The 12362-nt window shown below is 57.3% G+C and overlaps 3 protein-coding genes across 3 annotated transcripts; 2 read left to right on the forward strand and 1 right to left on the reverse strand.

The window, feature by feature from the left end:
- The first annotated feature begins 7 nt into the window (after positions 1-7).
- On the forward strand, positions 8-3036 carry Rpl18 (ribosomal protein L18). Its single transcript, XM_090322473.1, has 7 exons — positions 8-109; positions 1299-1385; positions 1596-1703; positions 1992-2090; positions 2401-2524; positions 2684-2753; positions 2917-3036. The coding sequence occupies exons 1-7, from the start codon at positions 107-109 to the stop codon at positions 2990-2992; spliced, it is 567 nt and encodes a 188-aa protein (XP_090178599.1). The 5' UTR covers positions 8-106; the 3' UTR covers positions 2993-3036.
- A 342-nt stretch (positions 3037-3378) lies between these two features.
- Positions 3379-11532, forward strand: Sack1e (scaffolding CK1 anchoring protein E). The gene is made up of 5 exons (XM_090322385.1): positions 3379-4680; positions 5917-6084; positions 6554-6678; positions 8947-9397; positions 10987-11532. Exons 1-5 carry the CDS (start codon positions 4216-4218, stop codon positions 11260-11262), a joined length of 1485 nt encoding a protein of 494 aa, XP_090178511.1. The 5' UTR covers positions 3379-4215; the 3' UTR covers positions 11263-11532.
- On the reverse strand, positions 7616-8279 carry Spaca4 (sperm acrosome associated 4). Its single transcript, XM_090322480.1, has one exon. It carries the CDS (start codon positions 8106-8108, stop codon positions 7731-7733), a length of 378 nt encoding a protein of 125 aa, XP_090178606.1. The 5' UTR covers positions 8109-8279; the 3' UTR covers positions 7616-7730.
- Positions 11533-12362: the final 830 nt, after the last annotated feature.

A 12362-nucleotide genomic window follows, 5' to 3' on the forward strand; every position in this document is an offset into this window, starting at 1 on the left:
CCCGGCGCCCGCGTGACGTCACGGGCGCGCCGCGCGCCGGGGGCTTTCCCCGCCCACTCCGGCGCCGCTCGCTCTTTCCGGGTCTGGCTGTGCAGGAGGCGCCATCATGGTGAGCATTGCTGGTGGCGTCCGCGTCGGGCCCATCCGCCTCCATCCTGTGTCGTGTGGGGCTAGGCAGATGCTGGAGGGGTGCTGGGGTTCTGCGGGTTTCCGAAGGAAGCGGTTCCCGAGGCCCAGGACGGTTAATGTGGGCCCCCGGGGGCGGTGACGGGGTCGGAGCTGCAGCCTCGGGCCTCCTGCCCCCCCTGGTGTCACCGGAGCGCTGAGACGCGGAGTCGCAGGCCAGGGGGTAGCCGAGCCGGTGCACGGTTCTAGGCGGCCGCTGGCTGCCTCAGCCCGGGGCGTGTGTCACTCCTGAGTCTGGAAGGTCTCAGTCCCCGTCCTGCCCCGGCCCGGTCTTTTCACGGGACTCGGCACCGTGGGTGTGTGGCTTCACGGTGATGGCCATCTCACCAGCTTGTCAGCCTGGGAGAAGCAGGCCGGAAGGAACTTGCCAGCCCCGGTTTGCAAGCACAGAATTTGGGGTAGAAGGGGGCAGATGCTGGACGTGTTGGAGATGATCGTGGGGTTCGTTTTCTTGGCCCCCAAAAGTACTTGTTTGAGGGCAGTGCTGTAGGCGCTGTCTCCTGAAATGTTGCTTCTCCAGTAAGTATGGGATGCTGTTATTTGAGACCGATCTTATCTCGACTTGGCTTTCTAGGTGATTTGGCAAGGGGGTTAATGTTAATGCATGGGGCTTATCGTTTTAGTCATGTCCCTGGTTACAATACATTCTTGCAAGTAGGCAGTGTATAAAGAACTTTCACGATGGTGATGGAGTCCTGTGTTAAAGTGGCTTCTGGGTGCTGATATTTATGTTTCTTTGGGGCTGAAACTGGCTTAGTGGTAGAATGCTTGCCTAGCATGCGTGAAGCCCTGGGTTCCATTCTCAGTAGCACATAAACAGAAAAGGCCAGAAATGATGCTGTGTGTCAAGTAATAGCGTGCTAGCGTTGAGAAAGCTCAAAGGACAGTGCCCAGGCCCTGAGTTCAAGCCCCAGGACTGGCAAAAAAAAAAAAATAATAATAAATTTTTTTGGTCCTCTGTTAGATTGGGGTCAGTGTGGAAGGCCAGGGGTTAGAGGTATTATCTTCAGTATTGGAGATTCTGCTGGGTATCCAGAATAAGTGATAATTGAGTGTGTAATTTCCAAATTCAGAATTGAGTGCATGGCTCTCCTTTCTTTGTCCCCCCCCAGGGAGTTGACATCCGCCACAACAAGGACCGCAAGGTTCGGCGCAAAGAACCCAAGAGCCAGGACATCTACCTGAGGCTGCTGGTCAAGGTGTGTTTAAGTCTAGCTCTTTGGACATATGGGTACCCTTTCTGCAGGGGTACAGACTTCTGTAGCTCTGACCAGAGTTTTCAGTGCTTGAAGATCGAAGGAGGGGGGACCTGGACTCTTTCTGTTCTTCAGCCTATGGCCAGGGAGCCAGAAAATTATAGCTACCTTGGAGTTGAGCTTGTTCCTTTCCCTTCCCCACTCTCCTTCCAGCTGTACAGGTTTCTGGCCAGACGAACTAACTCTACCTTCAACCAAGTGGTGCTGAAAAGGTTGTTCATGAGTCGTACCAACCGGCCGCCCCTGTCCCTGTCCCGGATGGTGAGTGACAGGTCCAAAGGGCTCAAGTTACCCCTAAGGGTGTAGTTGGGGTCTGTGGGTGTCTGCTTTGGCATGTGGTTCCTCTGAAGTGGGGTGCAGATGCCCTCAGGGACTACCTGTCAGCCTCTACAGATGGGCAGTTTACCATGCTGTCTCCAGTCAAAGCTTGGAGGGTTTCCCCAGTTAGACCTGGCTAGAGCTTGTCACAGTTTGGGGTGGGTGTGGCTCTGCTGGGAGAAGGAGGTTGAAATTCAAGAACCACTCACTCTTTGTAATCTGCTTCCTAAGATCCGGAAGATGAAGCTTCCTGGTCGGGAGAACAAGACAGCCGTCGTCGTGGGGACCATCACAGACGACGTGCGCGTCCTGGAGGTGCCCAAACTCAAGGTACGAGGGCTAGGATGGGCTCACAGCTGTTCAGTGGCGTGTGGGATTGGACAGGGTTGTTTTGGAGGTTCAGGCACAGCCCCTCCCTCTACCCCGTAAAGATTGCCGGTAACCCTAGCTCTTGAGCCTGACCACTTGGGTTCAAGTGAAGGTTTTGCTATTTGATCCTTCGAACAAAAACTGAATTGCTTCTGCCTGGCTTCCTTGGTGTGTGGCATGCCTGTGGGTGGGGGACAGAAGCTTCCAGTCGGGATTGCTGATCCAGGGAGGCCAGGATTCACCCACTGCTGACTCCTGCCCATCCCCTCAGGTGTGCGCGCTGCGTGTGACTGGCCGGGCCCGCACCCGCATCCTCAAGGCTGGGGGCAAGATCCTCACCTTTGACCAGCTGGCCCTGGAATCCCCGAAAGGCCGGGGCACTGTCCTGCTGTCTGGTGAGTGATGGGTGCCTGCTGGCCCACGCAGCCCTTACCCTCCTAACCCTGGGTGGTTGAGGCAGCTGGCATAAGAGCTTGCACTCCGTTCTGTGGGTGGGAGAGAGGCTGGGCACTGGGTCCAAATCCCTGCCTAACACATTATTTCTCCTCACCCAGGTCCTCGCAAGGGCAGAGAGGTGTATCGGCACTTTGGCAAGGCTCCAGGAACCCCGCACAGCCACACCAAGTGAGTATATGACCATCCTTCCCGCTTCTCCTCACACTGGTCAGAGCGGGGCAGGGGAATCCGGTATTACTGCTGCGGGGGCACCCTGAGGTCTGGGCAGGCTCTTCTCTGGGCTGTTTCCTTTTGAGAGGGGCCTTCCTCTTACACATATCTTCTCCCACAGGCCCTATGTCCGCTCCAAGGGCCGGAAGTTCGAGCGTGCCAGAGGCCGACGGGCCAGCCGAGGCTACAAAAACTAACCTTGGACCTTTTCCCATCATTAAAAGATATTTTGGATGCCATACCATCTCGTCTTCTGTGTTTTGATAGGGGTGTCAGGGTTTGGGGACTTGGTTTCAGCTTGAGCCGGTGGGTGAGGTGTCCATGCTTCCTGAGGCCTCACCACACCCACTGGACCATCTGGCCTGTAGGATCATGGCCTGCCTGTCTCAGGTGTGCCTTTACTTCCTGGTGGCCAGCCACACCCTCTCCTTGAGCTCCCTGGCCCTGTAGGGGGCATGGGCACGGGACAGACTCCGCCTCTTTCCCATGAAGCCTGAGTCCCTCCTTTGTGTCCTGTTTACACAAGGGGCTGGGCTCCCCTCCCTGCCCAGGAAGGCCAAGCCTCAGTTGCCCGAGGAGCCGCTGCAGAAGAAGCTGAAGGTCCCCAGCCCCTCCAGAAGGCAGGAGATGGGGGCAAGTAGGTAGAGGTGGCCTTACCGCCAGGCTGGAAGAGTAACTCCTGCAGTTTGTTCTACTGGGCCTGGACTGCAGTGGAGGAGGCAAGGACAGCTGCACACAAGTGCTTGGAGGTACCTGGCTATCCAGGAAGCAGTGGTGGGTTAGGTGGGAGTCCCCTGGTCATCCGGGCCCGAGCACCACCCATCTGGCTGAAGTGCATTCCGACGAGACAGAGCAGGCCAACAGGGAAGTAGCTAGATGGCCACCCCTTCACAGGGACCGGAGCTGGCCTGGCTGCATTCTGTGCCCCCCAGCCCGTAGGATCGCCGGAGGCAGATCTCACCCTTCCTGCCCTTGCTGAGGAGCCAGACCCCGCAGCAGCCTACTTCCTGGAAATGGCTCGTAGTTTCCAGGCCTTTGTCCCCAGCAGGTGGATGATTGCTTGAAAAACCGGGTACAACCAACAACTGGGCTTTCTGGTGGCTGGCAGGCCTAGATGCTGAGTGATTGTGTCCTGTAAGGGGTCCCAGAGTTGGGGGTGGGGTTAGGTGATTTTACTCCCATGGGAACTTGGGGCAGGACAGCTTGTGGTCACGGCGGCTTGGTGGAGCCCCTGAGCAGCCTGGCACCCTGGGAAGGTGGCCTGATTGCTGGGACTGGCAGCCAGGGACAGCTTCAGGGCATGCCGTGGATGGTTGTGGAGCTGCCCCAGAGGAGGCCACCGATGGCCCTTTAGAATCTCAGATGGTCAGTCCTCTGAGGACAGCCAAGCCCTCGGGGCCCAGCCGCTCTCACCGTCCAAATGGCAGCTTCGCAGCTAGCTGCGCTGGAAGAAGAGGTGGGGGCAGAGGCGTTTACGCAGGCCAGTCCCCGCTTCCTGTATTCCGAGGGCCAGCGACTGGCACTCGAGGCTCTGCTGAGCAGCGGCGAGGAGGCTTTCCATGCCTGTGTGCGGCAGGAGGGGCTGCCGCCTTTCCTGAGTGGGGACGAGGTCCAGCGCCTGGCTGCAGCCGCTGAAGACTGGTCAGTAGAAGGACAGGAGCCCAGCGGGGCAGCTCAAGCAGCCACCTCCCCTGATGGGGCCGGGGACAGCCTAAGCTACTGGCCTGGGCCATCAGAGGAGCCTGTCCCCGAGCTGCGGCTGGGCTGGCTGGAGGACACAGCCTGGAAGGGCATCACCCGGGCACAGCTGTACACGCAGCCCCCTGCCGAGGGCCACCCGCCCATCAAGGAGCTGGTACGAGGGCAGATCCATGCTGCCAGCAAGGTGGGTTCCAGGAGCCTGGCATCCAACCCTTTAGTCCCTGGCTGCTCCCAGAATGGGAGCCCCTGCTCCCCACAATCTATAGCCCTGCCAACTCTTGAACCTAATTATAAACCCCATCTCAATCATCTACATCCACCCCCTGCCCCCATTACCACGCCCAGGGTTGCTGTAGTACTCCCTCCAGGGAGGGCCGATGGCTCCCCGCAGTGCCCCACAAAACTTCCTGTGGTTTTATTATGCTTCATTTTTGAGACTGGCTTTCAACTTTGCCCAGCCTGGCCTCACGCTTTTTCAGTCTACCTCCCAATTGCCTAGGATTGCAGGTGTGAGTCACCACTCCCAACTAAACAATCTATGTGTCAGTCTTGGTGGCCTCCGGAGGCCAGTGGAAAGTGGTCCCCAGAGGTTAATGTCATGGGCCCTGTGAAGCAAAATCTGTTGTGATGCTTATGAAGGAATTGGGGAAACTGCGGCATGGGGTGGCTTAAGTGTTTGCCTGTAACCAGCCACTTCTGCCTACCAGAACCAGACCCTCCACACAGGCCCCCAAAGCACACCTGGTGACCTCACAGGTCAGCCCTTTTGCACCCATTCTTAGAAACCCAGAGGTACAGCACCTGGAGAGGGGACATGTGGACTGGACAGGAGCTTTAAGTTGATAGCTTTCCAGCCATTAGGGGCTGGAGTGTTCGGGGGAGGGGGGGTGTGCTGTATGATTCTCACTATATCCAGGGATCCTCCTTCAACCCTTTGAACACCTGGCAGCACTGAAGGCTCATGCCTGTAATCCCAGCTACTCGGGAGGATCTGAGGACCAAGGTTCAATGCCAGCCCAGGCAGGAAACTGTGAGCCTCTCATCTCCAACCAACTAGCAAAAAGCCGGAAGTGTTGCTATGGATCAAGGGGTACAATGGCAGCCTTGAGTGCAAAAGCCAAGCAAGGGGCTGGGAATACAACACAATGTTAGAGTGCTTGCCTAGCATGCATGAAGCCCTGGATTTGATTCCTCAGTACCCCATACACAGAAAAGGCTGCAAGTGGTGCTGTGGCTCAAGTGCTAGAGTGTTAGCCTTGAACAAAAAGCAGCTCAGGGACAGCGTCCTGAGTTCAAGCCCCAGGACTGGCATAATAAAAATAGCAATGTAGGTTGCAAAGCAAAGCCCTGCCCCGTTGTGCTCTGACGCCTGGCCTCTTCCTCCCTCCGGGTCCCGCGCGCCCACATTCCCCCCCTGCAGCTCGTGGCTGTGGTCATGGATGCCTTCACTGACCCAGACCTGCTGACGGACTTGGTGGACGCTGCCACACGCCGCTGGATCCCTGTCTACGTGCTCCTGGATCACCAGCAGCTGTCTGGCTTCTTGGCACTGGCTCAGCAGCTGGGAGTAAACCCTTGGACCACAGAGGTAGGCTCTGGGACAGAGGTGCCAGCCTGGCGGATGTTGGGAGGGGCACCAGTGAATGCCCCCTAAAGGAACCTGGGTCACTGGATCAGGGGTGTCCCTAAGCGCCTCTGGAAACACTGGGACAACCATAGAACCAGCCTGGAGGGGCCCCAGTCCTGAGAAAGAGTGCACTCTCAAGACAGGCACCCGTGGCTCACGCCTGCATCCCAGCCACTCAGGAGACTGAGATCGGAAGATCTGAGTTTAAAACCAGGCCAGGTAGGAAAGTCTGTGAGACTCTTATCTCCAGTTAACCAGCCAAAAGCTAGAAATGGAGCTGTAGCTCCAGTGGTAGAGCACCAGGACTTCAACAACAACAACAAAAAACAACTAAGGGAGAGCATAAGGTCCTGAGATTGTCCTAGGAGCACATGCACAAGCAAGCACACACACACACACACACACACCTTGCTCTTTCCACCCTCGCCAGAATCTGGATATCCGTCTGGTTCGAGGCTGTACCTTCCAGAGCCGCTGCAGGCGGCAGGTTTGCGGTGGCGTACGGGAGAAGTTTGTGCTCTTGGACGGTGACAAGGTCATCTCAGGATCCTACAGGTACAGCTTCCTCTTCTACTCTCCCCCTACTCCTCCCCTCCCCTTCCTTCTCTGGCCTGTGGCTTTACTTATAAAATGGAGTGGGGATACCCTGCCCTGGAGATGTGGGGCCAGGCCTGCTGTTGCTCTGATTCAAGTCTTTTTTTGCTGTGACCCTGTAATTCCTGATCCAGTCATCAACCAGGGCAGATTTTAGGGCCATGTGACCTGGATTCAATTCCTACTCCTGCCTCTGTGTGTGTGTGTGACTTTGGGCAATTTACTTTGCCTCTCTATGCCTCAGGGTCCTCTTGGACAGAATGAGATGGATGGCTAAAAGGAGACAACTTCACAGAAGTATCACTCACACTGCAGGGGGTGGGGTAGAGCTGCCACAGGCACTGTAAGATGCTGTGTCCAAATCCATTCTCCTGGCCTGGCCAGGGATTTATGCCTGCAATCCCGTCTACTTCCAAGAGGAAGATCAGGGGTTGGGGCCAGTCCAGACAAAAAGTCACAGATACCCCCCTCCCCATTTCAAGAAGAGAGCTGGTTGTGGCTGTGCAGAAGTATCATAGCAGCTTGGATGGAGACCTAAACAGGACTATAAGGCTTAACCCTGAGCAAACACCAGGTCCCATCTGAAATTTAGAAACAAAAAAAGGGCTAGGGGGTGTCTAACTCAAGTGGTAGAGTGCCCAGTAAAATGCTGAGTTCAAACCCCAGTAGTGCCACTAAAAAGGCCTCCAGGTAGGTGCTGGCAGTTCACGCCTGTAATCCCAGCTCCTCGGGAGGCTGAGATCTGAAGATCATGAGTCCAGCCCGGGAGGAAAATCTTTGAGACTCTTATCTCTGATGAAAGCCCGATGTGGAGCGGTGTGGCTCAAGCAGCAAAGCACCAACCTTGAGTGACAGAGCGAATAACAACGAGGCTCTGAGTTCAAGTTCTAATGCCCGAAACACTTTTTTTTTTTTTTAAATGAAAAGCTGAAGGCAGGACCACAGAGGGTGTCTGGGACCATTTAATGGGGGCAGGGGGCAGAGGGGGGCTCGGGATGGGCCCTGGGTACTGATCACAGGTGTTGCAGTAGCCATGAGGCCAGCACCAGGCCCAGAGGGGTTGCAGTGGCCACTCTGCTGCCTGTGGCACTGGAACCACTGTTGCACAAATGGCCGTAGCAACAGTTGGTAGTGAGACTGTAGGTGAGGCCCATGTAGCTGACTGGCTCTTCGCGGCCACAGCTGGTGGAGTGGATACAGCCTTTGTTGGTGATGGGCCCCACACCTTGGGCCACCCCGTGGCCTGTGAAGCAGTCTTCGTCATCGCCACAGCGCATGCGCGTGCCAGGGCACTTGGCGGCGTCGGTCAGCTCACAGAAGATGCAGTCCTTGGCGCCTTTGGTACCCAGGGGTGCAGCCAGCAGCACAAACAGCACCCAGCCGAGGACCATGGTGGCCTGACGGCCTAACTGGTGCCTGAGCCAGGCCGGTGGGGCGGGAGGAAGGAGGGGGCTTTGTGAATGAATGACCCTCAAGGTCTCTTCCTGTATCTTGTCCCGGGACCAGCCCGGTGTCTCTCTGTCAGGGGCTTTGGAGGTGGCCCAGACAGAGCTGCAGTCCCACAAGGCTGTGGATTGGAATGTGGTGACCTCACAGAACCACTTTCCCCCAGGGTTCCCTCGATCACCATTCCATCCACTCTGTGACAAGCTAGGCCTGCTGAGAGCTGACTTCAGTCTCTCACCTCCACGGATTCTGCCTTTTCCACATGGGCAAACCAGGGCCTTAGAAAGGGAGGCTGCTATGGTGGGAGTTGCCCTGAGCCTCAGTTCGAGTCTCCCTCCAATCCAGGCAGGTGGACGAGGAGGTGATCAGTTTAGCAATCTGTTCTAGAGTTTTTAAATGTAATGTTTTTGTCACTCGTGGGACTTGAACTTGGGGCCTGGATGCTGTTCCTGAGCTTTTTTTTTTTCTTTTGCTCAAGGCTAGTCCTCTACCACTTTGAGCCACAGCCCCACTTCTAGTTTTCAGGTGGAGTCTTGTCAACTTTCCTGCCTAGGCTGGCTCTGAACCGTGATCCCCAGATCTCTAAGCCACCTGAGTCGCTAGGATTGCAGCCGTGAGCCATCAACGGCCCAGCAGACATTAGTTGACATGGAATCTTGTGAACTTCATGCCTAGGTTGTTCTTGGGCCTAAAGCGTCTTGTCCCTGGGACCTGGGTCAGATGGCAGGCATGGTTTCCAGGTCCCCAGCATCGATCCCCACCCCGTCCCCCTCCTTTCCCCAGCTTCACGTGGAGCGACGCCCGCCTGCACCGAGGCCTGGTGACCTTGCTGACTGGGGAAATCGCCGATGCCTTCAGTCATGAGTTCAGGACGCTGTATGCCGCCTCCTGCCCACTGCCATCGCCTCCTGCCCGGGCTCCCTTGAACACCATCATCGGGGTCCCTGGTGACCCGCAGCTGGCCCGGAGCCCACACCGTGTGGCCCAGCGCTGCCCCATAGCTCCAGTGTCCCCGCTGCCACCTGAGGAATCCCTGAGCCACCGTCTGGCTGCCTGCCGCATCATGGTGGGGGACAGGCGGGATGCCCCTGCTCCTGCGCCCGCACTCAGCGACATCCTGAGGAGCGTGCAGCGTGCCCGGCCTGCCAGCGGCCCCCCGACCCGGCCCAGCCGCTCCCTGTGGGACCTGAGCCGCCTGTCTCAGCTGTCTGGCTCCAGTGATGGGGACAATGAGGTGAGAGATTGGACGGAGGGTGGGGGGGGCTGCCATCAGAGAGGATGGATGGACGTGACGGAGACCAGGAAAAGGATCTGGGGGTCCCTGCTCTGAACCCCCCCCAACAGATCATGATCTGAGGCCCTACTGTGTGCACAAGAAGGGCTGGAAAGCAATGCCTTTCACCTGAGCCACTCCCACAGCTAACCCATGGTTTTCAAATCCCACTGTGTACCCCAGGGTGTGAGTTCAAATTCTGCCATGACACATGCACACTTTCTGTGGGTCTTTTTTTTGCCAATCCTGGGACTTGAACTCAGGGTCTGAGCACTGTTCTTGGGCTTTCCTCAAGGCTAGAGCTCTACCACTTGAGCCACAGCATCACTTCTGGCCACTAGGCCAAACTCCCAGCCCTTCTGTGAAATTTTGTTTGTTTGTTTCCACCTATGGACCTATCCTGGCAGTCAGGTTCAGAATGGAATGGGCTCCAGGCCTGACATTCTAGTTACTCAAGAAGCTAAGATCTGAGAATTATGGTTCAAAGCCAGCCTGGGCAGCAAAGTCTGTGAGACTCTTAATCTCCAGTGAGCCAACCAAAAAACAAACAAACAAAAAAAAAATCCCAGAAGTGGAGTTGTGGCTCAAGTAGTAGAGCACCAGCCTTGAGAGAAAATGTTCATTCAAGGATAGTCCAGGCCCTGGATTCAAGTCCCAGGACTGGCATGAAAGAAGAAAAAGGAAGAAAGGAAGGAAGGAAGGAAGGAGAGAGGGAAGGGAGAGAGAGGGGGAGGAGAGAGAGCAAGAGAGCGAGCGTGAGTGCAAGCTGGGCTTCACACCTATAATCCTAGCTACTCAGGAGGCTGGGGTCTGAGGATTATGTATGATTCAAAGCCAGCCCAGGAAGACAAGTCTGTGAGGGCTGGGACTGTGGCTTAGTGGTAGAGTGCTTGTCTAGCATGCAAAAGCCCTGAGTTCAGTTGCTTAGGACCCACATGTACAGAAAAAAAAGCTGGAAGTGGTGCTGTGGCTCAAGTGGTAGAGTGCTAGTTTTTTTTCTTTTTTCTTTTTTTGCTGGTTCTGGGGCTTGAACTCTGGGCCTGGGCGCTGTCCCTGAGCTCTTCAGCTCAAGGCCACCCCTCTATCACATTGAGCCACAGCATCACTTCTGGACTTCCGGTGATTCATTGGAGATAAGTCTCACAGAGTAGAGACTGAGATGTGGAGAAGTGGGGATCAGGGGGTACAGGGGGGCCCAAGACCCTCGCCTGCCCCCATGGGCAGGGCCTGAGCCGCCCACACCCAGCATTGCCTGCCACCCTTGGCAAATATTTGCCTCCTAGGTTGCCGCCCATCACTTCCGGTTCCTGCCCAGAGTGGAGGCGTCTCTCTGGTTTCCTCACCTCCCTGTGTTGTGTGGGGGTCCTGGGCCTCCCCTCTTACTGCTTCACTTGCCCCCAGGAGGCTTCTGGGGAAGTCTTGCCACCTTTTGTCACCTCCTTCCTCAGGCTCCCCTCTTCCTCCTGCCTGGAGTCACCCCATCTCCCCCCCTTCCTGTCCCCCAACACCCAGCCCCTCTGTCAACTCCTCACTCTCCTTTTTTTCCACAGCTCAAGAAACCCTGGGGCTCCAAGGACACCCCGGCCAGGGCCCTGATGAGGCAGCGGGGTGCAGGAGGGGGCGTCTGGGGCGAGGTGGACGCCCGCCCGCTGGCCTGCTTGCAGCCCTGGGGCAGCCCTCTGCCCACTGTCCGCCGCCGCCACCCGCGCTACCTGACCCCCACCTCAAGGAGGCTGGGTGAGGAGCTCACGGTCAAAGTCAGGGAGTCCAGAGGGGCCCCACAGCCTGACTGGAGCCCTCGCAGAGGACTTGGGGGACAGCACTGATGGGAGCCCATGTGGGGACAGCTGGCTGGCCACAGAGCCTTCTCCTACTTTGTTCCAGAACTGTAGTCCGGAGTGACTCAGCCTCAGTGTTACCGTCATGGAAATGGGCAGAGACTTTTTAGGATCTTGGACCTGAAAACAGCACTCATAGGGTTCCTTGGGCCTCTGAGGAGCCTGACAGCGTTTCCCCACGCATGACTGTGTGCCGGGACCATGGGTGGAGACTCTGGGACTAAGGGGGAGCTGCAGAGGCCCAAGCAAGGGCCTCCAGGGGAGAGTGAGGGGTGGGGGGGGGAAGGAGGGGGCCTGGCAGAATAATGGAGGGAGGGAGAAGTGGGGTGGTGGGGGAAGGACAAGACTCTGGGAGCTCTGGGGGCTTCCTACACTGGAGAACGAATCTGGGGCCCTCTGCTCTTCCATTAAACTCCCAGCCAGTCTCAAGTTCTATGGCATGGAAGAGCCAGACCTGACCTCTGCCCTCAGAACCCAGGTGTCCAGACCTCAGCCTCCTCCCTCAGACCCAGGGGTCCAGGCCTCATCCTCCTCCCCCAGACCCGGGGTCCAGGCCCAGCCTCCTCCCTCAGACCCCGGGGTCCAGGCCCAGCCTCCTCCCCCAGACCCGGGGGTCCAGGCCCAGCCTCCTCCCTCAGACCCCGGGGTCCAGGCCCAGCCTCCTCCCTCAGACCCCGGGGTCCAGGCCTCATCCTCCTCCCCCAGACCCGGGGGTCCAGGCCCAGCCTCCTCCCTCAGACCCTGGGATTCAGGCCTCATCCTCCTCCCCCAGACCCGGGGGTCCAGGCCCAGCCTCCTCCCTCAGACCCTGGGATTCAGGCCTTATCCTCCTCTCCGAGTCCTCCCACCTAGTCCTACTGGGCCCTGGGCGCTCTCCTTTTTCGCCAGTCCAGGGGCTTGAGCTCAGGGCCTGAGCACTGTCCTTGGGCTTTCTTCAGGCTAGAGCTCCACCACTTGAGCCACAGCACCCCTTGCTGCTCTTTCTGTGTATGTGGCACCGAGGCGTCGAACCCAGGTCTTCGTGCATGCTGGGCAATCCACTCGCGCCCTCCACCTTGTTTTGACTCTGCACATATTTGAGTTGTATT

The sequence above is a fragment of the Megascapheus bottae genome, chromosome 31, assembly GCF_031878675.1.
Source record: "Megascapheus bottae isolate mThoBot1 chromosome 31, mThoBot2.hap1, whole genome shotgun sequence".
NCBI lineage: Eukaryota > Metazoa > Chordata > Mammalia > Rodentia > Geomyidae > Megascapheus > Megascapheus bottae.